General features: G+C 52.1%; 1 protein-coding gene and 1 pseudogene across 1 annotated transcript; one reads left to right on the top strand and one right to left on the bottom strand.

Moving 5' to 3' along the window:
- Positions 1-6957: 6957 nt before the first annotated feature.
- FAAH (fatty acid amide hydrolase) lies at positions 6958-25277 on the bottom strand. The gene is made up of 15 exons (XM_003990052.6): positions 24761-25277; positions 18802-18915; positions 16244-16378; positions 15881-16014; positions 15597-15803; positions 15305-15345; positions 14958-15082; positions 13973-14098; positions 13334-13431; positions 11763-11862; positions 11432-11472; positions 10619-10658; positions 10035-10143; positions 9323-9468; positions 6958-8940 (listed from the first exon to the last, which is right to left on the bottom strand). Exons 1-15 carry the CDS (start codon positions 24953-24955, stop codon positions 8812-8814), a joined length of 1740 nt encoding a protein of 579 aa, XP_003990101.1. The 5' UTR covers positions 24956-25277; the 3' UTR covers positions 6958-8811.
- On the top strand, positions 21904-24766 carry LOC123379382 (annotated as a pseudogene).
- Positions 25278-25781: the final 504 nt, after the last annotated feature.

Raw genomic sequence — 25781 nt, 5'->3', positions numbered from 1 at the left:
CGTGGAACCTGTGTGGATACAGCAACTGCCTCCTCAAGAACACCAGCTGCTTATTCTCCAGCTAAATGCTAGAGCGCCCTCCCACATCTGAGGCCACAGGAGGCAGGGGGCAGGGGCCACACCGGGCCCTACAGGTGGTAGAATTCAAACTCCTCCCACCTAGTTCTTACACCACCTTTTGTCCTGGGGACAAGAGCCCTTGTGCCTCAGGCAACGCAGAGGAATAGGCCTTGGCAGAGACAAGCCTCGAGAGGAGCCCAAGCGTGCAGGTCGGCAGGTGACCAGACTCTGGTCAGATGTCCTCACATCCTTCTCCCCCATCCCACCTCTCAAACATGGCACCAAAACCATCATCTAACACAGGCTAGTTCTTAATGGAGTTGCCTCTGAGATTTCCTGCTGCTTCCAGGATAACCGTCAACCCCCCTTAATGTGGTTCACAGGCTACATAGAAGTGGACTGAGCAGGTTCACTCTGGAGGGTGTCTGAGGAGCAGGCGGAGAAGAAAGGAGGAACCCTGGGGGAGCAGGCAGGGCTCCAAAGGCATCAGCCTGAGGGGAGATGGTGCAAGGAAGTGAGGACAGAGGCAGGCAGGTGTAGCCTCACCTCTGCCTCTGTTCCCCTAGCTGGGCCCTTACTGCTGACTCCAACACAAGGCCACATTCCTTGTGATTCCAGCCTCCCCAGGCAATTGGTTCTCCCTCCTGGACTCATCTCCCATCTTCTCTTTGTTCCAGGAGCTCCCTACAGGCAAAGGAAGCAGTGGAGAGGAGGATTGAGAGGCAAGGAGGTGCAAACGATGGGAAGATATGGGGCCCCAGAGCAGGAAGGATTGGTTTGGGAGCCCTTTGGCTCTTCTTGGATGTTTTGGCCCAGTCCTGTCTCAGAGGGGAGACAGGAGCAATCCATCACAACTGAGGCTGCCAGTCCTTGGGATTAGGAGAATGATAGCTCCACCCTCAAGACCAGGAAGTTAGAAGCAGAATTGGCAGTGGGGGGGGGGGGGGACAGGGGGAGAGCAGAGGGGGGTGCCTGGGTGGCTCAGTACGTTAAGCAACCAACTTTGGCTCAGGTCCTGATCCCCAGCCCCATGTCAGGCTCCCTCCAACACCAGGCATCATACTTGCTCTGCTGTGATGTGTCAGGCTCGCTGCTGTCTGCGTGGAGCCCGCTTCAGGATCCTCTGTCCCCCATCTCTGCCCCTCTCTCTCAAAAATAAACATTAAAAAAATAAAAAAGGATTGGTGGGAAGGAGATGGGTTTGTGGTTAGTAATGTTGAGTCTGAGCACCTGGGGGCTGCCCAGAGCCAGATGTGCAGTTTGCAACTGACCTGTCATGACCCAAAAGGTAACCCCAAGGTCATCCGCCCTCTGACACTCTGCGTCTGCTCCAACGGGTCTCTGGAACTAGCCCCGCTCATTGGCAAACTCCCCGTGTCCTTCCTCCTTTTTTTCTGACCGTTTCCTTCCCCCATAACCAGGCCTCCCTCACTGAACCCTGGCTCTGCAGATGGCTCAGCTCCCCCAGGCCATCCGACACCTGCCCTCCTTTACAGCACCCTGAACCTTGCTACATCACCCTTCCTAAAGTTGCACCCCTTCATTAGCGTATCACCCCATTTTATTTCTTCATTGCACTTACCATTAGCTGAAATTATCTTGTTTACTTATTCCTTGCCTTCCTCCATAGAAAGTAAGTTCCATGAAAGCAAGGACCTTGTCAGCCCTTTTCAAAGTGCCTGGCACAGGGTAGGTGCTTGGTAATACTTCTTAAATGGACAAATGATGGCCAGGTTGAGCCCTCCATTCCCACCTTTATCTCTGTGTGTCTCTGCTGGCTCCTTCCTAGCAGAATTTAACATGCTTAAGTCTCTCTCATCTTTAAAAAAAAAAAAAGAGTCTCTGATTTATAGCCTTCACAGCTGCTGCTCTTATGTCTTTCCTCCCCTTCCTACCTAAGCTTCTCAAGTCTTCTGCACCTTGCTGCCTTTACTTCACCATTTGCTCTCCTGTGCCCAACCCATCTTGGCTTATGCCAAAATCATCCTAACCATCTCTTTGATGTTGAATCAGCAGCATTTGAAGCCCTCAGCCCCATACTTCTTGAAATATGGTCATTCTTTGGCTTGTGTGACAATGCAGTTCTTGGCTTAAATGTCAATTCCTGCAGGAAGCATTCATACAGGTGCGCGCACACACACACACACAGGCCAGAGCAGATCCCACTTGGTTTACTCTCATAAAATAAATAAGAGGGGCACCTGGGTGGCTCAGCCAGTTAAGCGTCTGACTTCAGCTCAAGTCATCTCACGGTTTGTGAGTTCGAGCCCTGTGTTGAGCTCTGTGCTGACAGCCTGGGGCCTGCCTCGGTCGGATTCTGTGTCTCCCACTCTCTGCCCCTCTCCCACTCATTCTCTCTCTCTCTCTCTCTCTCTCTCCCTCTCCCCCTCTCCCCTCTCTCAAAAATAAACATCAAAATGGGGTGCTTGGGTGGCTTAGCCAGTTAAGTGTCCAACTTCAGCTCAGGTCATGGTGTCACAGTTCATGAGTTCAAGCCCCGTGTTGAGCTCTCTGCTAACAGCTCGGAGCCTGGGGCCTCCTTCAGATTCTGTGTCTCCCTCTCTCTCTGCCCCTCCCCTGCTCATGCTCTCTCTCTCTCTCTCTCTCTCTCGAAAATAAACATTAAATGTTTGTTTTTTTATATACTTTTTTTTTCAACGTTTATTTATTTTTGGGACAGAGAGAGACAGAGCATGAACGGGGGAGGGGCAGAGAGAGAGGGAGACACAGAATCGGAAACAGGCTCCAGGCTCTGAGCCATCAGCCCAGAGCCTGACGCGGGGCTCGAACTCACAGACCGCGAGATCGTGACATGGCTGAAGTCGGACGCTTAACCGACTGCGCCACCCAGGCGCCCCACATTAAATGTTTTTTAAATAAACACTAAAAAGTTTCTAAATAAATAATAAAGCATTGATTCTGCATTATTGCACTTCTAACAAGAGTTTTTGTGTAATTATGCATTTGATGTCTCTTTGCTGGTAGAACAAAAGCTCCATGCAGGCAGTGACCATTTCTGATTGTTTACCCTGAGTATACTGTGGGAAGCATCCAAAATGTTTAGCGGGTGGAGGGAAGGATGAAGGGGTAGGCCGATGGGTGAAGTGAATGGAGGAGGATTTGCAGAAAGCCACAGGTGGAATATAGACTGGGAGTTATTTGTCTTAATGAGCACTAATGAAGGTCATGGTGGTGGATAAGATGAACATGAAGGGAGAAAGCCTGAGGGCAGGGATTGGCTGGGAGGTTTCCTGTTGGGGACAAGAGAAGGAAGTGGTCAGGTGGGCAAAATGGGTTCACTAATAATGAGTCATCCAAACCTCCATTCAACAAGCCTTTACCAGGTACCTGCTGAGTACCAGGCACCATGGTGGGTGCTGGACACACAAGAGCAAACCCCACATGCCCTGACCCCGAGCGACCTAAGACACACAGGTCACCACTCCCAAACTTATGTGTGGGAAACTGGGGGAAGGAGCAGGGGGCAGTCCAGGCTGGCTGGAAGGCTCAGGACTTGATTATGTGGCTGTCTCTTAAGGGTGCAGCAGGTCAGATTGCCCTGGCAAGTGGCCTGCAGTGATACATCCCAGAGTCCTTCCTCAGCCCTGATCTGATCCATATATTTATTGGTGACTTAGAAGTTAAGGAGGTCTTGTGCTCAGACTTGTGGATGGGCAAGTTGAGAGAGCAGAAAGAGTGACCAACAGAATCCCAAAGGCTCTCAGGGCACCTGGGTGGCTCAGCTGGTTAAGCTTCTGACTCTTGATTTCATCTCAGGTCAGGATCTCGCAGTTCCTGAGTTCAAGCCCCATGCCAGTGCAGAGCCTCTCTCCCCCACTCTCTGACCTTTCCCCCGCCTCAAAATAAATAAACTTAAAAAAAGAAAATCCCAAAGGCTCTCAATAGGCTGGAGCCCTGGGATGACCTAAAAGATGATGCCTTAACAGGGACAAATAACAGGTATACTAAGTGTTCTAAACTCCAATATCACAACCCCAGAGAGAGGAAGGGAAGGTGGAAAGGGACATGACAGACCTCCTGTCAATCTACCTTAGCAGAGGAGCACATCGCATGGACCTTGCTTCTGTCTCCAGCGTTTGTGGTCACCTAGCCCAGAACTTGCCACCCTGAGGGTGTGTCGTCCATGTTCTTGGAATTGTGTTACAAAAGCAGAAAGTACATGAAGTTTGGAGTTGGCATGTGGCTTCAAGTCTCTCTAAGTCTTTGGCCCTGGACAAAGTAGCAACCCTTTCTAAACTTGTTACTCCACCTATAAAATGGAAGTAAGAATTCCCATCTTTTTCCAATGGGATAATAGGTTATCAACTCCACAGCCTAACAGATGTTGGAACTATTAAGACATAGAGTGCTTCAGAGTATGAACAGGAGCACAAAGAAGCCCTTCCCACTCAGCCTGCCAGTTGTAAAGTCTACCCTCACCTCAGATAAGTGGGAGACCTATAGGTGGAAATGTGAAGTAGAGCATTCCAGGAACAGCAAGTACAGTGAGCAAAAGGTGTGGAGGTGGAGGTGTGCACAGTGTCCCAAGCACCACCCGAGGTCTACATGGTTAGGATGTGGATGGGAAGGAGACTTGCCAGGTCAGGCAAGACCATATAGGTCACAGCCAGAAGTCTGACTGAACACAAGTGATACTAAAGGTTTCAGACATAATAAGATTTGTGTTTAGAAAGGTCACCCAGGAGCATCTGGGTGGCACAGTTGGTTAAGCGTCCAACTCTTGATCTCGGCTCAGGTCATGATCTCCCTGTTCATGAGTTCGAGCCCATATTGGGCTCTGCACTGATGGTGTGGAGCCTGCTTGGGATTCTGTCTCTCCTCTCTGACCATCCCCTGCCTTTGCTCTCTCTTTCTTTCTCTCTAAAGAAATAAACTTAAAAAAAAATTTTTTTTAAAAAGAAAGAAAGGTCACCCAACTGCCATATGAAGGACAATTGGAGAAGACGAGTCTGGACCAGTCTCTCCCTGGGGAGAGGGGAGAAGGCTGAGAACAGACAGTAGCCATGTGGTGCCCAGGGTCTTGAGGCTGCCGGATTGGTGGTCAGATAGGAAGGAGGAGGTGGCTGGCTTATGCTGTCACTCCTCCATGCCTCAGCATCATGGGGCATCAGGAAGAGCTCTCTGCCAAGGCTCTGACACAGAGTAACCCAGGTTTTGATGCTAATTCCCTTACTTCTAGCTGTAGACCTTTCTGTAAAAGGGGACAAAGATGCCCACCACAGGGTTAATAGGAAGATTAAATGACATGATGACTATAAAGTGCCCAGAAAGTAGATGGTTCATAGTAGGTATATGGTAAGTATCATTCAGACTGCCCTTCTCTCTTTTTCCTGATCAAAAGTCACCATAGCACTCCATGCATTAAATATTCAGGGTCTTCACCACCATACCCGTCTGCCTCTCTTCCTCCTTTCTTTCAACAAACACCCTCCAGAATGTGAGCTCTAGGAGGACAAGAATCTAGTATGTCTCACTAGTCCCTGCAGTGCCAGCACCCAGTACACTGCTTGGTCCCTAGGAGACGCTCACTTGATATTCACTGAATTAAGCACCTTATAAGTGCCACTCCACATGCCAAGAAGATAATGGTGAGCAAGACAACGTGCAGCTTTCAGGAAGCTTGTTTGAGTGGAGGAGACAAAAAACCACCATATAATTCCAGATAGCATCAGTGCTACAAAGCACAAAGGGTAACACATTAGACAGGGTCAGACAAGCTGTTTTACAAGTGGGTGATCGGGGAAGTGACACTGGAGCTGAGTGTTCCAAGCAGGGGAAACTAGTCAGCATAACACAGAGGCTCTGCAACAGGAACCAGCTGGAGGTGATCAAGAAACAGAAAGGTGCTCATGTGACTGGAGCACAATGGATGAGAGAAAAGAGCCACCCGAGATGAGGTTAGAGAGGTAAGCAAGGGCCCATCCCACAGAGCCTTGTAAGACACAAGGAGGGACTGGATTTTATTCTGATTCTGGGTGTGATGGGAAGCCATGAGAAGGCTTGAAGCAAGTGACTCAATCTGATTTACACTTTCAAAGCATTCCCACTGGTGATTGCATGGAAAATGGACTGGGGACCAGGTGCAAATGGAAGCAGGGAAGCCCCATTCGGTTACTGCACTGCCAGATGAGAGGCAGGTGGCATGGACTACAGAGCTAGTGTAGCAGTGAAGATGGAACACAGTGGCTACTCACTGGCCCAGGGGACCACCTTCCCCACTCCTTGGCAGCATTTACCCCTTGTCTAACCTTTCTCTGAGCCCTAATCACCCAGGAGCAGATGTTTGAGTTAATGTCCCACAAGCCCGGGAGCCTCTTGAGGATGGAAGTCAAGCTTGGTAGAGCTCCAACACCACTGAGCACAGGCTGGGAAGGGCCACACTGGGACTCAAAGGGTGAATCAACAAAGCAGTGAAGGATAGAAGGACAGGTGCCTCCTCCCTGCAGCCTCAGGTCTAAAAGCACAAGGATATCAGTAACCAAAGAGAAAAGTGGAGGCAGGTGGTTTTATGGAACCATATGAGACAAACTGACACTGCAGTTACACGGAATCGGGGAAAAATGCAGCACTACCTGAGCGTCTCGACCTAGCTGTCTATGTGGGTTGGGACCTCTGGACATTCACTGGCTGCGGTGACCACCTCCCCCACCCCTCAGCAGCATTTGACCCTTGTCTAACCTTTCCCCAGGCAGTGATCACCCAGGTTGCTGATGTGTTTGTGTTAATGTCCAACCACCCCCAGAAGCCCTGGAGCCTCTGGAGGATGGGAGTCAAGCTTGAACTGAGCACAGGGTTAGGCAGGGGCACCCACACTGGCCTCCAAGGGCGAATCAATGAAGCAGTGAAGGAAAGGACAGGCACCCTCGCCCTGTGGCCTTGTGTCTAAAAGCACAAGTTTATCAGTAACCAAAGAGAAATGGGGCAGGAAGAAGCCAAGGGAGGGGTACAGGCCAGGGCACAGATGATTCTATGGAACGATATGAGGCAAAATGACACAGTAGTTACAAGGAATCTGGGCAAAGTGCAGCAAGTATCTGGCTGTCCCAATCTGGATGTCCATGTGATTTTGGTCTTGAATTGTGAGGCCTCAGGCCGAGCAGGGATACCACTGTCAGACAGTGGAGGTGCCCCTGGCCATGTAACCTGGAAGGCAAAGTCCCTCCAAAGAAGTAGGAAAATCAGGGTGGAGAAGGAAGCCTTGGGAAGGCAGCTTACCCTGAAAAGGATCTGAAGTGGGCCAGATAGGGTTAGGACCTGCCTGGCCTGAGGGCTTAGGCTCAGAAACATCTTCTGCAGTAAGTAGGGGAGTTAGAGCTGGGGCCAGGGAAGAGTGAGCTCTGCTTAGCAGGGCCAGGAAGTCCCCAGACTAGTCATAGACTAGTTGCCCACCCGCCAGGCAACACAGTCCTGTAAAAGGTGGGCTGGCAGATTGGGCAGAGGTGAGACTGAGCTGAGACAGCTCACTTCCAACCCAACTCTCAATTCCCAAACCACCTCTCTGCCTACCCCTAGGCCACAGCCCTAGCTCAGGCCTCAGGCCCCCTTCCTCAGATTAGGATCATGAAGCAGCCTCCTTATCCCTCTCCAGGCTCTGTCCCCCAAGTCTGTGCTCTTTGCTGCATCTGTGTGATCCTTTAAGAGCTCCCCATTGCCCTTGAGACAGAAGTCAAGTTCCTGAACTAACCCCCAAAGTCCACCTTGAGCTGGCCCCCACCTGTATCTCTGCTGCCTCTCCTGTACCCATTCAATACCTCCATCTACCAAACTTATCGTGGTCTTTTGGGTGTGTGGCTCCTTATCCCTCAGATGTCCTCATCCCCATCTCAGCTTCTGGAAACCTTCTACACTCAATACATGTCTTCCTCCTTCAGGAAGCCTTCCTAGAACAATCCAGTCCTTGGCCAGCCCTGTGAGTGCTACCAGATCGCCTTGTCTCATGCTCTCTTCTTGAGGCCTATGGGCCCCCTCCCCACAACAGAGCCAGTTCAGGGCCAGCCCTCCAGACTCCCTGCTGCCCTATGCCCAGCCCTTTGCTGGCCGCCGAGGACAAAGATACAGCATTAGAGTCCCTCCTGTCAAGGAGAACCAGCGTACTAAGGGAAGCAAACCCACCCACAGATGCTCACCACAGAGGACAGACTGGGAAGAAACAGTCCACCTAGTCCAGGGCTCAGAGGAAGGAGGGAAGGCCTTCTTGGGAAAGAGGGATCTGAGCTGGGCCTCGAAGGATTTAATGGTAGAGGAGCAGAAAGGGCATCCTTGGAGAGGGAAGGAGCAAAGGAAAGAAGAAGAGAAGGGCAATGTTTAGCAAAGTAGGGCTTTGTCTAAGTGAGGGGACAGGGGGATGGGTGAGGTGAGAAGCCTGTGTCCCTCCTGTGGGGGATGGGAACCATGAGATTGCCAAGGCTGGAGTCGGGCTCAACCCCCAATGCCCTGACAATGATGGCCGGAGAGCATACAGACTAGAAACATTTCTTGACTGTTAGTGGGCTTTTGCCCATGTCACACCCACTGCCTGCCATGTGGTGGGCATGTCAGGGCAGAGGGAGGGATCAGAAGGGGGGGCAAGGTCCAGACTCAGGGCATCTGTGCTTCTTGTAGATCAGGGGAGGGGTACGTGGAAGCCTCTGGCCCAGGCTGAACATTTCTTCACAGGGTGGCAGCTGTGCCCAGACTAGGCTGGACACAGATCGAGTGGATCTCAGGTCCCCAGAGCCCAGTGGGTGGCAGTCAGGATGGCTGCTTTTCAGGGGTCATCAGTCGCTCCACCTCCCGCATGAACCGCAGACACAACTCTTCTTGCCAGGGCAGAGCCACACACTGCACGGCCACGGGCAGCCCCACGCTCTTCTTCACGGCCTGTGAGGGACACAGGTATCAGGATGGGAGGTAGAGGAGGCAAGACCCCGAGAGGGACCAGAAGGCACCCCAGCTGGAGAGGAGGGGCAGCACAGCATGGCAGGGCCAGGCTGCTGTCCTTCAGGGTCTCGCATGAAGAAAGGTGAGAGAGGGGGTGCCTGGCTGGCTCAGTGAGTAGAGTATGTGACTCTTGATCCTGGGGTCATGAGTTCGAGCCCCAGATTGGATGCAGAGCTTACTTAAAAAAGAAAAGGAAAAAAAAAATGCAGGCAAGGACTACATGCACTTATGTTGCTTCCTTCACAGCAGCCAGCATTGGAGTGCGGGTGGGAGTCCAGGGGAAGGGGGACCCTGGGGGCCAAGCCAGGCCCTGTGGCCTCACCTTCTGTAGCACCTTGTCCCAGATATCTCCAAAGTAGCCCCTGTAATGTTCCATCTGGGCCTCGTCCTCAGCGGTCACTGTGGTGACAGGCACCACCCCCGCTGGGAAGTCCAGGCAGTTGTAGAGCAGAGTATAGCTGACAGCCGCTGAAACACAACACAAGCGGCTACAGCAGGCCAGGCGACCTTCAATGCCAACTGTCTTCTCTGTACCCCAGCCTTTCACCCTGGGAAATGGCACCCTGCCTCCACAGACAGAGAGGGGCTCTCTCCCAGGGCCACGGAGATTCAGGTGAATGAGAAAGCTCAGGAATCCAGATTCAAGGTAGGCTGGAGAGCCTGCTGGGGCTTGCCCTCTGCCCTTGCCCATGAAGCTTCGCCACCTGGAATGTTGTTTCTATTTTCTTGGCTTATCTAAATCCCACCTGGACTTTAAACGCCACCTCCCCAAACCATAGACTCTGTAACTCAAGATCTCCAACTTCAGTAGTGCTGTGAACAGGGAGCTCATTCCCACCCAGGACATCCCACATGACTCCCATCTCTCCAGCCAGACTGTGAGCTCCCCAAGGGCAGGGCCCTCCCCAAGGGGTGTAGCCCTCCCCCAAGGCTCCTCTTCTATTTCCCAGCAGCCTTCTGGGCACTGGGCCGAACTTCCAGAGGAGGAAAGGCAGGTGGGAGTGTCAGGGGTGTGGTGGGGCAGCAGGCCTCACCTGTGGCCCTGCCGGGAGCGTTCAGGTTCAGAGCAGGGCCCAGCATGGGGGTGAGCAACACATCCAGGTCCAGTGCTCTCCACTGGGCAATCACGGAGTTGCGGTACACCTGGGGAGGATGCCAGCAGGAACCCTCGGACCCAGCCCATCACAGGGACTCTCTAATGAAGGGACTGTGGCCAGGGTGGCTCGGGCCCCAGCACCTGCCCCTGGATCTGGACTAAGCCTGGAAGGGATGGAGGTCCTTGGGGCACACAGGCATGGCCACTCTCAGGCAGCATCAGTTGCTCCACCTCCCACACGAATCATAAACATCATTTTTCCTGCCAGGGTGGGGCCACGTAGTGCCAGACAGCACCAGTGGGGGCAAAGAGGCAGCCAGGACAGGAGCTGACTGACCCAGCCCCTAAGGATGAGCACCTAGGCAAGTGAGGATCATAGACCAGTCCAGGGAGCAGAAAGGGGAATGACAGGCTACTCCAGGGGACCAGAGGGACCAGTGGCCAAGAGAGCCCACTGGTAGGTGCCCTGTCCAACTCCACCCCATCCCCCACCCTACTCCATTCTAGGGGCTCTGACCTCACCTCAATCTCGTACTGCAGTTCCCAGAGCTTTCCAGCCGACCTAGGCAGAGGGAACGAGGTCACTGGCCATGGGGATTTGCAACATCAGACTCCTACTCCTAACACCCCACCCCCACCCAGATCTCAATCCTCCATGGGTGCTTCTCAACTATGGGAGCTCTGAGACAGATGCAATACAAGGGAGAATTTCAAATCCCTAAGTTCATGTCCTGCTGAGAAAAGCAGGCCCCAAGAGGGACTTAAACTATGCCACTTAGTGACTTCACAGCACAGCCAGGACCACATCAGGCCTCATTCCCAACTACCCTTAGTACACAAGAGAGGCCAGAGCTGCCAAAGGTCCTAAATGCCTGGCAGTGAGAGAAGGGGCAAGTCCAGAGGATGTCAGGGCCTAAAAATAAGGCCATTTATGCCCTTTTCCCACCGGAGCCACTAAGGGGCAGGCAGGACCCAGTGAAGCTCAGTTCATGTCAGACCTCCAAGAGCAGCGTCTCTCACAGGTTCCCAAGTAGCCCTCTCTCCCCTGTGCCTCTACATGCTTCCTTTCCTGGTCCTTTTTACCCATGCATAGCCAGGTCTTCTCCTCTCCAACCCATCCTTCCCGTGATCCCTTTCAGGCTCCTCCTCTCTAACCAGACCTGGACCCTGAGAAGGCAAACTTCAAGGTCCCATCTGAAAGCCACAGAGGTTGCCACCCTGGCTGGGCCACTTCCACCTCAGAAGCTACTTCCCTCATCTCTTCCTGTTGGAAACCACTTAACCCCAGGTCAGGGGAAGAGGGGGGTGGGATCTAGGCATAGGAAATGTCCTTACCGGGACTTCATACTGCCAAGAAAGGTTGCCATCCTTGGGAACTGCCAAAGGACAAACACAGTGTTAGTGACTCAGCTTTGGGCTGAGTGCAGCCAAGCCACCTGTGCCTCTTTTCCCTCTGTCCCTTCCCCCAGGTCCCAGGTCAGCACCTCTTTTAGCACACAGGCTGGCTGAAGATTGCAGGGCATGGGGTGAGGAGAGGAGTATGGGTGGGGGTTGGAGAGAAGAGGAGGCCATGCTCACCCAAACCAAGAGAGGCTAAGGTGAGAGGGGAAGAGCCCCAGAGGCCCCCTGCCAGCCCACCCCAGCCCTCCACTCCTTGTGCCCTCACCAGAGGCTTTAGCAGGAAAGCCAGCAGTCCTTTCAAACAGCTGGGTATCTTCAGAACTGAGATCAGGTCTCCCAAGCAGGGGTCCACGAAATCACCTTTGCTGGGAGACAAAGGGTCCAGTTCAGCATTTCCTCCCCAGGCCTCCCTCCTGGCTTGGGTCCAGTCCAGCACTCCCTACTCAGTGTCATCTCTTCGGTGACACCCTCTAGACTCCCTCTTCAACAGACTCTGCTAACCACTGGTCTCCAACCCCTTCACCTGCCTCCTTTTATTTATTTTTTAAAAGATTTATCTTTCTTTTTTTTTTTCTTTAATCTCTACACCCAACATGGGGCTCAGAACCACAACCCTGAGATCAGACAACCCCGAGATGCTCTACAGACTGAGCCAGCCAGACACCCTTATCTGCCTCCTTTTAAACACGTGACTTGTTTCTGCTGATTGCTGGGATGCCTGGACTCCACTCCACATTGGAGTTCCCCAAGGCAGGACTCTGTGTCTCCCTCCCTGGCAAACTCAGCTTAAAGCAATAAGGACTCAATGAGGGCAAAAGCTCCCTGGCCAGGGATTGGCACTGAGAGTATCCCCTGTAAATGCTGATGCCAGCCTAGAGGTACAAGCGGAGCCGCCATGACTCTTGTTTCTGAGGCTGTCTCTAGCTCTAGAGTTCAGGGAAAGGTCTCAGAAGGCTGATCCTAAGGGTTCATTCCCAGGGCCAGAGTGAGGGGCAGCCCCTTCTGCTGAAGCCTAGACCATACTCAGCTACGAGAAGAAGTCCAGTCAACCCAGGCACATGACCAGGAGGCACCTTCACAGATCTATCTTCCACTCCTATCGACCCTTAAGGACCAAAGGCTTCTCTAAACATGAGCTCTTTAAAGTCCCTTAAAGTAGTGGGGTGCCTGGGTGGCTCAGTCGGTTAAGCGTCCAACTTCAGCTCAGGTCATGATCTCATGGTCCATGAGCTCGAGCCCCAAGTTGGTCTCTGTGCTAACAGCCCAGAGCCTGGAGCCTGCTTCGGATTCTGTGTCTCCCTCTCTCTCTGACCCTCCCCCATTCATGCTCTGTCTCTGTCTCAAAAATAAATAAAAAATAAAGTCCCTTAAAGTAGGCCTGGCCCAACCCACCCACTCCTACTCTACAGAAGAGAAAACTACTGAAAAGGCAGACTTGGCTCAAGTCAGAAGAGCCTGAAGTCACAGCATGATGTCTAGATGTCTCCCTTCCTGCTTCATCCTGCCCTTGTCTCCCAATCTTCCCCAAATAGACAAGCAACTCCCCTTCCCACCTCCTACCTCCCAATGAGCTCCCATCAATTAAGCTCTGCTCAATCCAGCCTCCCCTTGAGCCGGTACCTTTCTAAAGTCTCCCTGGCAAAGGATCTCCAGGCTCAGTCTGCACAATTAGAGGGGCAGAGAGGTCCCTGCCCAGAATGCTCAGAGCTTCTTTGTGTTCAGCTGAGGCCTGTCCCCCATATTCTGCCAGATTGGCCCACACTGGGAGTAACAGAACCCATTGCTCTCTCTGGGTCTAAAGTCCCCACCCCAGACCCCAAAGTCCACATCACTCACAAGTTCTGTAGGAAGCTGTGGCCACCATCACTGAACAGCCCACCTGTTGAGAGGATCTCCAGAGCATGGGGTATATTGCTTGGCAGGAAGGGAATCAGCTGCAAGATTAAGGAGTATAAGGCCCCCACACCTAAAAACCCTTGACTCCCACAACCCCATGCTTCCCAGGCGGCCCTGAGGATGGACTGGACCAATCCTGCCTGCATGGTAGCACCCCCTGGAGCCACAAAGGCAGCCTTACTGACCCATGAAAACTCCCTTAAAATGCATTACCATGAGAGAAGTCAAGCCAAGCCATACATGAACTAACTTGTCTCAGATAAGCAGAGTAAAGCCCATTGGCTCACCACCCTGGGATGGTGGGAATCTCTGGACAGTTGTGCACCATTGTTTGTAGTTGATGAGAGCCTCCCATATAGCACTCACACATCCCCAGCACAGGGCTGAGTTCATCACCAATCACTTAACCTAATTAATACGATCAACCCTCTATCTATGGTCCCGCAGGAACACAGTTCCCATCCCAACCACAGAATAATCAGGGTGAGAGGATGCCAGGGACAGGCAGCAGCCATGGGTACCAGGAAGGTTTCCCGAAGGAGGGGCCACACCAAGACTTCCAGGTTCCCACAGCCATACCGTGTGGCCAGCAGCCTCCAGGCTCTGCTTCGTCTCCAGCAGGGCCCGCTTCATGGCCGGGGTTGGTGTGGTATAGTTGTCGGTCTCATAATACCCCACACGCAGGGGCTGAGAGCTTGTGTAGACCTGGGGGCAAACACAGGAGTCAGAATCAGGTCAAGAGAGGGCAGCCCAAAGTAGGGCTCCCAGGGATCTTTGAAGCTACTCAGCCCCAAACACAGCTGAGAAGCTGCAGCCTGGATCCCTGGAAAATGACTGTCTGAGAGGCCAGCCCTTTCTGCCTCTGACCCTTTCACAAAACACCTTCACAATGACTCTGCAGGAGGGGCCCAGCAAGGATGAGGGTTCCCACTGGTCATATGATGAAACTGAGGCTTCAGGTTTTGATAGGAAGACGGGCAAACAGGCCTAGTACATACTGACAACACTAGGTCCAGAACCCAGGCATCCTGAGCCAAGGCCCTCCACTGCCTGTTTCAAGAATGCAAGTCCTGGCTCCCATGATAATTTGTTCCAGACCTCATAAAAGGGACCTCACCTCCTCCTTTCCTCCCTTTCAGAAAGGGGTTCATGAACCACTGGGTTGTTAGAATATCTTCTGCCAAGGAGCGGGAACTCACCCCACCAAGTCCAGATATTCTGCCTACCAAGAAACACCCAAGTTCTCCCTCAAGTTGTTCTCTGAGATGCGTCTCCTGTTTCTCAATGACTGCAGAAGAGGCTGGGGCCAGAAGGGGGGCCCTTTCCTCAGCAGAGGCCCACCCCACCAGGCCAGTTTGGAAGCCTCAGGGTCTCCACATGCAGGCAAGAGCTCCATCTGGTGGCTGATTGCAGGGAAGCAGCTGACCCTGGCTGCAGACCCTTGAGGGTGGGTTTCAGGAAACAGAACCTCCAAGCCCTATCCACAATGCCAAGGGGCTGCTCTCTGGGCTCAGAAGCACCAGTGATAACCAAATTCAACCCCATGCCCCCCAACCCTGCTCACCTCCTCCTTGAAGGGCAGGGGGGGCACGGCAGCATCCAAGCGGAACATGTCCTCACACAGTAGCGCTCGCAGGCACAGTGCCAGGCTTTCCACATCCCGGGCCATGGGGCCGACTGACATTTGCACTGTGGGGCAGGGAGGGGAAGGAAAAAGATCACCCTACCCTAATGGGCTCTGAGGCACAAGCAAGGGCTGGGACATGGCCTAGGAGTGTGAGCAGAGACATGGAAGTAGGAACTCCCACCTAGACCAACCTGGCAGCCAAACACTGCCCCCAGGAGATGCAGGGTAGAACTGGATCAGGAGACCCCCCTCCACCAGGGCACTGAGGGAACCCCAGACCTCACCTGCTACCTGTCCATAGACACAGCCCTTCAGGCCACTCTTGCTGGATAAGAAACACAAAATGTTGGAAACAGGAAATGGTCACCCTCTGCCCAACCTCAAACCCATACAGCAGCTTAGAACTCTCACCACTTCAGAAAGTAGGAACCAACACCAATGGTGCTGTGACATTCCCTCCCAGGAAAACCCCAGAGTGAGGGAATCCCTGCCTGGGGCCTAGAGAGGTTGAGAGCTAGGCCAAGATCATAGAGCAAGAGATCCAGGAGCTCCCTCCACCCACCACCCACACCATACCTGATGCGGTTTCCCGTGGGCTTGAGGCCACAGATGCCACAGAAGGAGGAGGGAAAGCGGATACTGCCTCCGATGTCAGTACCTAAGCCCAGGGGGGAGCCTCCACCTGCAATGAGGGCCCCTTCACCCCCAGAGGAGCCACCTGGGCTCTTAGAGGACTTCAGTGGGTTCAAGGTCTGGCCAAAGAGGGGATTACTGCAGTCATAGCTGGGGGAAGCAAGAAAGGGTCAGCTCAGGTCGCACTGGTGCCAATGCCCCTGCCCCCACCCGGCACCCAATCCAACCTGAACATGGACTGAGGGATGTTGGTGTGCACGAAGGGCACAGCGCCCTGTAGCTTCAGCACCTGCACCACCACACTGTCACACTCTGCAGGCATGCTCTCGTTCAGGCTCAAGCCCAGTGTTGAGTCCTGGCCCTAGAGGGAGGATAGGTGCCAAGAGGTGTACAGCTGATGGATCAGGGGCCCTTCAGCAGAGGGTCCACTCTTACCGCCATCTCACAGGCCAAGGCAGAGCACACCCATGGTCCCTCTCAAGGCCTCTGGACCTGATACTTCCTCTGAGGGCCCAGCATAACCCAGGATGCAGAGCTGGCTGGCAGGGGCAGGGGTGGGGGTTGAAGCCTGATGTGAGGCAAGGGCATACCTTGTAGCTGAAGCACTCCTTGAGGCTCACAGGGACTCCATAGAGCAGGCCCTGCTTTGGGGCCTGGGACAGCTGAGTCTCACAGTCTGCCAGGTAGGTGGTCACACAGTTGGTCTCTTTGTTTACTTCCCAGGCCTGGAAGAGGGAGAAATGGACACAAGGCAAAGTGAGATTGGCCTTTTTAAAAAAAAAAAAAAAAATTGTGGTAGAATATACATAACATGAAATTGGCCTTTTAAAGTATACCCAGGGAAAAACCAGCAACATGGCCCGGAGCCAGGAGGGCAGAGAATAACTTAGGGCCCACCATCCATCTCACTGGGGACCTCTAGTCCCAGCCTCACCCTGGCAGTCTCTGGCTTCAACCCAAAGACAGAGAGAGTAACTCCAGGGCCAGGGCAGAAACAAGGCACGCAAAGGCCTCAGATGCTCCCCAGAGGGGATGAGCTGGGAGGAAGATGACCTCTGGCCGCTCCACCTCCTCCCCTAAGCTATATCTCTGCCTGTGAAGCAGTCAGGAGGAACCAGATAGGGGCAGGTCCCCATCTCAGCCCACACCGGGAGTCAGCACAGAGCAGGACTAGAGCCAGGTTCCAGCCTCCCAGAGGCCAGCATGCTCTCTCCTGCCCCAGGCCTGGCCCACACCTGCCCCAGCTAACCCTCCCCTTTCCCAGAAACTCTAGAATCTGATAATAAAGTCACATAGAGGAGTGACTGACTAATACCAATCACTTAAAGGGATAGAAGCCTGCCTAAAAGGAACAATGCACTAACAGTGGCCATCTGCCATGGGGTCTTTCCATAGCCCTCAAACCACATTCCACAAGGCCCTAGGGGAGGGATAGACCAGGGCAAAATGATACACAGCTTTCAGTAAATACTCCTGTCCCTGTGAAACATCTGAGGAAAATGGGTGTGGGTCCCATTGCCACAACTTAGCACATGAAATCGGTCTCCAGGCTACCCAAGGCAGGCAGGGAAAAGGCCAATCTGTGATGAGAATGCTCACTTGTGGGTGATTACGAAGGGCAGCAACTTTTCAGGGGCATTGACAGAGGAGACGCAGCACAGTCTGTCAAGACTGCCTGTGTCCTCCCGACACAGCCAGTGCGGGGGTCTGCATACAGTCCTCTCTCCCCATACAGCCAATCTCCCTCACTCTCTGCTGCAGTCACTCACACCACTGTCACACACCCATCAGTCACCCGGCATGCATGTCCACCTGCCTAGTGGTCATACCCACTGTCACACACTCTGTTTCAAGAAATTACACACAAGTCAACTCACAAAGCACAATTCTTTTTCTTTCATTTCATTTCAAACACATTCCTTGAACACTTACTGTACAAAAGCCAGTAAGTATTCAGCACCAAGTACAAAGACAAATGAGACAAGCTCTGCCCACAAGGAGCCACAGGGGAAAATGAAGGATAAGACAAGCCCTAGGACGCCATGAGAAAATGTGTTAGAATGTTAGAAAGAGAGGCACCCGGGTGGCTCAGTCGGTTAAGTATCCAACTCTTGATTTCAGCTCAGGTCATGATCTCACAGTCATGGGATCAAACCCCACATCAAGCTCCGTGCTGAGCATGGAGCCTGCTTGGGATTCTCTCTCCCTCTCTCTCTGCCCCTCTTCCCTACTACTACTCCTACTACTACTACTACTACTTCTTCTTCTTCTTCTTCTTCTTCTTCTTCTTCTTCTTCTTCTTCTTCTTCTTTTCTCCTCCTCCTCCTCCTCCTCCTCCTTTCTCTCTCTCTCAAAATAAATAAATAAACATTTAAAAAAAGAAAAGAAAGAAAGACCACTGAAGAGGGAACCCTAACTCAGGCTGGGGAGGGTCAGGAGAGGCTCCCTGGAAGACAGCCTCTTTCTCTGAGCCCTGAAGGTTCAGCCAGCAGTGCCTGTTGCCCCAAGAGGGGCAAAGAAGAGGGAGAAGAGAAGAGGGAGAAGAGGCTTCCAGGTAAAGGGAATCCCACAGTGCAAAGTGTGGCAGGCTCTGGGTGCCAGGGAACCGTAGGCAGCTGAGCTATTGATGCCCACACTCCGGAAGGCCTTGACCAGACAGGATGCCAGACACTGAAGAGGAGCAGAAGAGCAGAATCTAAAGAACTGGAGACCTGAGAGGGAATCTGGCCAGGAGGCTGGGGCCCCACCATGGAGGGAGATGGTGGTGGCAGACCAGGGTGGCTGCGGGGGACGGGAGAATGGGGACAAGGGGATGGGCCAGAGAGAGCTATAGAAAGAGAACAGACCACACTTGGTGACGGATGGGGTGGAGGCGGGAGCGAGAGGGAAGTCTGGGCTGAAAGCCAGGCTTTTAGCTAAGACAAGATGCTCAGTGTTGCTCTCTCACCAACACACACACAAAGTCAGCCTGCCTCTCCCTCTCTCTCAATCTCTCTCTCTCTCTCTCTTTTTCTCATGCACACAGCTCCTGGCAGCCCCTGGCACTGAGGCCCCACCCTGGTCCCGAGAGAGTAACTCCAGGCCAGGTTTCCCCCCAGCCTTTGCAGAGAGAGGGAGGATCCAGGCAATCCCCAGCCTGGGGCCTTACCTTTCCTATGTAGGTGAAGAGTGCAGCCTCCGGGGACAGCTCCCCTCGGTGTAACTTCTGCACCAGCTGAGTCAGGGGCAGGGCCAGCAGTGCCTCTGAGTCCAGGTCGGGGTTCTGGGGAGACACCTCAGATAAGTACCGCCTTACCCCACAGGCCTCAAGTGCCTACAGCTGACACTTGTGGCCCATGCCCCTAAGTCCCCACACCTGCCAAAGCAGATGCTAACTGTCACATGCCAACCCACGACAGACATGCCCACCTGCAGCTCTGAGACCAGAAACTGTGGCCCAGCCTAGGCAGGCACTCGTCACCTATGGACAGGACAGATATACCTCTTCTAGGAGGTTATCAGACGGGGTGCCCTGGGAGAGGCCATGCCCAGTATGATTATTAAACCATTATGAACTACCACCACTGACAGCTGCCAACTGCACCATGCTGCTGCTCTCTGTTCTGACTAAATCTTGCTACCATTCCCATTGCACAGATAAAGAAACTGAGGCACCGAAGCGCCTAAGTGTCTCAGTCGGTATAAGCGTCTGTCTCTTGGTTTCGGCTCAGGTCATGATCTCATGGTTTTGTGAGTTCCATGAGTTCCAGCCCTGTGTCAGGCTCCATGCTGGCAGGGCGGAGCCTACTTGGGATTCTGTCTCCCTCCCTCTCTGTCCCTCCCTCACTCTGTCTCTGTCTCTCCCAAAATAAATAATAAATAAACTTAAAAAAAAAAAGGGGGGAGGAAGGAAGGAAGGAAGGAAGGAAGGAAGGAAGGAAGGAAGGAATTAAGGCACCAAGTGGCTAAGTGCATCACCTAGGACCATACAGGTAAACTATAGTTCTCCGTCCACTCAGCATAGGCTGTCCACTGGCTGTCCACCTGCACCTAACCACTCAATCCCTGGCAAGGGAGATGAGAAAAAGAAGACACTATCCTGGGTGGTTGGGGCTATAGCTAGAGGCTCACAACTAAAAGAGAGGAGTTTTTCATTCATTCCAGATACATATTACCAAGCACCATACTAGGCCTGGGGATCCAACAGTGAACAAAAAAGGCACGTCCATGCTTTGGGAAGCAAGCATGTAATTAATAAGTAAACAAGAATTTGAGACCTTGAAGGCTCCCAGTCTCTGGGGTCAGCCTTTGCCTGAAAACCCAGCTTGCTCCCTCCTCAAAGGTATTGAGGCAATTAGTAAACACGGTCAGAGAGAGGATCTCTGAATCACAGCCACCACTTTCCACCCCCACTCTCCTCTGCTCTTGCCAAGGTCACCAGGGACCTCCTGGTGACAAATCCAAGAGATACTCCACTCTGATATTTGCTCCATGTCTCACTGAGGTATTCAAAGCTATTGAGACCACATACCAGCTCTCTTCAATTGCCTCCTGGGCATGGAGATACTACCCTCCCTGGTTCTACTCCCGTTTCTCTGCTACTTCTGTCATCCATTTATTCAGTTAGTCAACAAACATGTTCTGAGTACCTACTATGTGCCAGGGACTACGTTAAGGGCTATGAATTTAGACGTAACCAAGACAGACAAGTCCCTGCTTTCAGAGCCTACATTCGAGAAAACAAACAAGTTAACAAATAATGGACAGATCATGGGAAGTATGAGAACACAAGAACAGCTGCTGTGATGGAAATAAGAGACGACTGACTCAGATGGGATGGTCAGGCCTCTCTGAGGAGGTGACATTTCTTTGTGTGATTTGAAGGATGAGAAGGAGCCAGATGTGGGAAGAGACACGTTCTTCTGGGTACCTCTTCTTCCCTCCCTGATGCTGGGAGAAGTGAATCCTTCTCGTGGCTTCCACTCCAGGTTCTCCACCTAACCCACGGCCTCCTGACCCTCCACCCAGCCTGACCCAACTGAGGTCTGGTGCTCAGGGGCTATTCCCATTGCCGCCCACCCTTGTGTCCTTCTCCCTGAGCTCGCTGCTCCCCCACTTTCCACCGTCTCCTGTTCCACGTACCCTTGTGCAGGGAAGGGCTGAGTCCATCCAGGTGTTAGAGTGCAAGAACAGGCCAGGGCCCTTCCCTCCCCCTCTCCCCCGCATCCAGATCCAATTAGTCATCCTGTCCATCCTTTCTTTCCTGGATCACACAGGGCCACCTTAGCGGTTATCAAGCCCAAGCCATCTACCCACCCTTCCTGCCAGGCCAGCCAGTGCAAAGCAGGACTGGCTGCTCCTTAAGGTCTCTGTCACACCACAAGCTCCAGAGGTATTCCAGGAAGTGCTTCCAGGCTGTGTTCCTGTCAGACTCCTCCACATACTTCCATGAGATACCACCTACTCACACCCTCCACACACACCCATCACAGAGCCTTGGTACCCCGGAGTTAACAGCAGGAACACTCTACCCCCTTCTCTTTTTCTTAATTTATTTTTTATTAAAAAAATTTTTTTAACGTTTATTCATTTTTGAGAATCAGAGAGAGACAGAGCATGAGCAGGGGAGGGGCAGAGAGAGAGGGAGACACAGAATCCGAAGCAGGCTCCAGGCTCTGAGCTGTCAGCACAGAGACCAATGAGGGGCTTGAACCCACAAAACGTGAGATCATGACCTGAGCTGAAGTCAGATGCTTAACTGACTGAGCCACCCAGGCACTGCTCTACCCGCTTCTCTTAATTTGTTAAATAGATATAATACTCACTTGGGATTTTATATATATTTATATATATATATATAATTATATATATTATATAATGTAAATATATGTATTATATATATACATAAATATAATGTAAATATAATATATATTGTATATATACATAAATATAACACATATATAAAATATATAATGTTTTATATATATATATATATATATAAATATAAATATATATATAAAATACAGGGAGCCACAAAGCAGAAAAAAATAGCAGAAAGAAAGGCCACCTGACCCTGCCTTGGGGGATTGGGAAGGCTTTATTGAAGAGTGATACTCAGGTGAAAGGTAGAGTATAGTTGGCCTGGCAAAGAGGGTTAAGTGAGGACAAAGAATGTTCCAGACAGTAAGAACAGCATATGCAAACTGCTGTGATCTCTCCCCACATACACTAGATAATCCCTGGTGATACATGTTTTAAAAACATATACAAAATGAAAGCGCTGTCTCTCTTCCAGCCATCCAAGATACCAAAAGGAAAGAAGGCCAAGGGGAAGAAGGTGGCCCCAGCCCCTACTGTTCTGAAGAAGCAGGAGGCCGAGAAGGTGGTCAATCCCGTTTGAGAAAAAGCCTAAGAATTCTGGGATCAGACAGGACATCCGGTCCAAAAGGTACCTCACCTGCTTTGTCAAAGGGCCCCACTACATCCAGCTGTAGTGGCAAAAGACTACTCTACAAGCATCTAAAATTGCCCCCTGCAATTAACCAGTTCACCCAGGCCTTAGACTGCCAAACGGCTCCTCAGCTGCTCAAGCTGGCCCACAGGTACAGACCAGAGACAAAGCAAGAAAAGAAGCAGAGATTGTTGGTCCAGGCTGAGAAGAAAGCTGCCGGCAAAGGGGATGTCCCCACTAAGAGGCCGCCTGTCCTTCGAGCGGGGGTTCATGTGTCACCATCTTGGCAGAAAACAAGAAGGCTCAGCTGGTACTGATGGCACATGATGTGGATCCCCTTCAGCTGGTTGTCTTCCTGCCTGCCCTGTGTTGTAAGATGGGAGTTCCCCACTGCATCATCAAGGGGAAGGCCAGGTGGAGCATCGGGTCCACAGGAAGACCTGCACCCCTGTCACCCTCACGCAGGTTAACTTGGAAGACAGAGGAGCTCTGACTAAGCTGGTGGAACCCATCGGGACCAATTACAATGACAGATATGATGAGATCCACTGCCACTTGGGAGGCAACGTCCTGGGTCCAGAGTCGGTGGCTCGCATTGACAAGCTAGAAAAGACAAAGGCTAAAGCGCTGGCCACCAAACTGGGCTAAGTAGACACTGTAGTTTTCTGTACATTTAAAAGTAACAAAAAGTTCTCTTTCAGCCAGAAAAAAAAATATATATATATATATATAATATATATACACATACATACACAAAATGAAAATGAACATTCACCCTACCCCTGGGACCACCCTGCCCAGTTTCTCTCTGAAAAGGAAACCATAGTTAATGGTTTCTAATGAAAACTCACAGGGACAAAAAAGTTTATGAAAAGCTCACCATGTATGTAATTGTTTTCATATATTCTATTTTTGTACAAAAGGACTATGCTATATACACAGTACTTACTACACCTTGCCTTTCTCGCTTGCTATTTTCAATAGCAAGATTGCTTTTTTTTTTCTGATTACATAAGTGTGCTCATTATAGAAAAAAAAAATGCCTAAGAGTATGGGGAAGAAAGTAAAAATTAGCTGAGAGGCCACCACACTAGGAGACTTGCCACTGAGAGTGTGGTCACCACCATTTCCCACCTTGCTACAAGGTGCCACAAAGTCCCTGTGAGCCTCAGCTTGAAGCTATCAGCAGGTTCTCTCCATTTTTTAAAAAATTAGCACAAATTTTAATTCTGTCCTATGTTCTTCCATGTTGACAGCTGATGACAGCACCGCTAACAGCTATTTTTAAATCTTCAACTAGTTATCAGGCAGCTGAGACATTTTTTCTTTCACAAGACACCAGAGAAAATCTGCACCTCCAGGAGGCCAGTCTACAAACACAGGGGAAATTAAATTTGTACGGAGAACGCAGGGAAGTGTACAAATAAGTTGTAACTAAGCATTCGGCCACCTAGTAGCATATTCTTTCTCAAGGGAGGGATACTATAGCTATCATTGAATCACTGCCCCTCCTCCAGCTGTCTCTCCTTGAGTCCCCTACTGTCCTAATTTCAGCTGTTCTACATTATCCTCCATGTCTTTTTTAGTTTCCCTCATGGTTTTTATCACCTTTGTTCTATTTCAAGATATCTTTTCCATTTGGTCACACAGGCCACCGATAGTGGTCTCAACAAAAACTACATTCACCCTCAACTCATCTACTGAATCATTTTGTTTTAAAGTCAGGTTTCAAGCTGGGCTTGGAGAAGGCCAGGAGGTGGAACCACACATCAGATCCAGTTGAAGGAAGTGGCATTTGTTAAGACCAGTGGAATTCTGGCAAAAGGGGTTGTAAGAGATTTGTTTTGGGGTAAGACCACAAGTGCAAAGGCACAGAGGCATGAGCAGGTGTTCTGGCTTATCTTTTCCAGCCATAAGATTCTATTGATGGTAGTTCTTCTATTCAGTCTAGAAAGGATATTGACACTCATTCAGGGGGCAGGGTGGGAAAAAAGTGGGCAAAGAGTCGTTACAGGTTAAGCCTCACGTGGTCAACAGAGAGTTACCAGAAACAGGCCTCACTCTCCAGTTGCTCTATAGTCGAGAGAGGTGAACCATTTTGTGATGATTCCGGAGGTGATTAGGATTCCCCCTCCTCCAGCAATGCCTGGGAACACTGGTGGTATCTAGGCTCCCAGCTAGCTTTGTCAGGCTGGAGCTGTACTACCTGCTGCTGTATTTCCCTGGGGCCTGCCCAGGGCCCTGCTTACCTCACTGCCCCTTACTATTCGGGGCAGGCCTGAAAAAGCCCCAGAGGGGTTCTTTCTGGGTGACCTCGGGTAACTCAACTTTCTTTCCCTTTTGTAAGGTGAGAAGCATTCTTTCCGACACACACTCCCTCTCACAAAGGAGAAATTAAGATTATAATTATGGCAGGAGGGCGACTGGGTGGCTCAGTTGGTTGTCAGACTTCAGCTCAGGTTATGATCTCATGGTTCATTGGTTGGAGCCCCACGTCTGGCTGTCTGCTGTCAGTGAATGGCCCGCTTTGGATCCTCTGCGCGGTGGAGGCCCTCCACCTGCCCTCCACCTGCGCGGCCCTCCACCTGCCCCTCCGCGCGCCAGTGCGGCTGAAAATGCTGCTAGGGATACCCCACCCTGTGCCTCCCCACACACACCACGGGACCCGAGCGGTCACCTGGAGGCGGAAGCGCTGCGCCGACTTATCCATGGTCTCCAGAGCCGCCCGCTGTTTGCGTCGTGCCCTGGCCCCCGCGTCCCGCGCCGGCCGACGACTTGACCAGCGCAGGGCCACGGCCGCTGCAACGAAGCAGCAGGCCAGAGCAGCCACGGAGGCGCCAGGGAGCTCGGTCCACAGTTCGTCCAGCACCATGATCTCCCGCCGCCAACTGTGCGGAGAACGGCAGATGAGGGATCAGCACATTCGCATGCCGCCGCAAAACCCGGCCTGGATCGGCCTAGGATCCCGCGCCCTCTCTGCGAGAAAGGGGGTTGGAGGACGCGCGGCCGCTGGCCCACGGGGCAGCGCGCCGTTGCTTGGCAGCGGGCCGGAGGCGGATGGTGCGCGACCGTCAAGGTGAAGCCCGGCGACAGGTTTAGGGTCACTCCTCGCGTTCTCCCGCACCCGGCCGGGAAGGGCGCGAGGGGCAACTGTGTTTCGCGCGCGCCCTCGGTAAGCTTACGCCCAGCGCACCTCACAGCCCCAGCTTCCCGGAAGACGCGGCCGGCAAGAGCCCTCTGCAGGGGAAAAGCCGGCCAAGAGGACGAGAGCAGCGACCGATTGGACTGGAGGACCTGATTAACGCCCCCGCAAATAGTTCAGTCGCATCTTTCTTGGAGACCCTCCCAGGATGCTCACCTCTCCCACCCTCAGAGCTTCCAGGGGCACAGGAAGTTTCCGTGGGGAGCCCACCTGCCTCCCCCTCCCTTTCCCTAAATCAGGGACCACATGTGTCTCACTCAAGGCTCTTCATGGCCAGATCATTGATCACTTGTCCTTTTGCTCAGCTACCTCCCCTTCTCCAGTCATGGGCCCTCCTGGATTTTACATCCAGAGAGCAGAAGGAACACCTGACCAGGAGTCTGGGGACCTGGCACTCTTCCAAAGAGGGGATGGGGTGGGGGGTTAGATACACAAACAAAATACTCCCATCCAGGCCTCTATCATAGGACTTTCTGTTTATGTGTTTTATGTCATT

This window comes from Felis catus, chromosome C1 (genome assembly GCF_018350175.1).
Source record: "Felis catus isolate Fca126 chromosome C1, F.catus_Fca126_mat1.0, whole genome shotgun sequence".
NCBI classification, from domain to species: Eukaryota; Metazoa; Chordata; class Mammalia; order Carnivora; family Felidae; genus Felis; species Felis catus.
This window is presented reverse-complemented; position numbering and strand designations above follow the sequence as displayed.

Excerpts from the sequence above, each read along its gene's own strand:
- FAAH (XM_003990052.6), bottom strand. The coding sequence starts at position 24,955 with ATGGTGCTGGACGAACTGTGGACCGAGCTCCCTGGCGCCTCCGTGGCT. Across the intron at positions 11,863-13,333 it reads CACAGCTTCCTACAGAACTT|CAAAGGTGATTTCGTGGACC; the intron begins GTGAGTGATGTG and ends TTTGTCTCCCAG. Across the intron at positions 9,469-10,034 it reads CGCTCCCGGCAGGGCCACAG|CGGCTGTCAGCTATACTCTG; the intron begins GTGAGGCCTGCT and ends GTTGTGTTTCAG.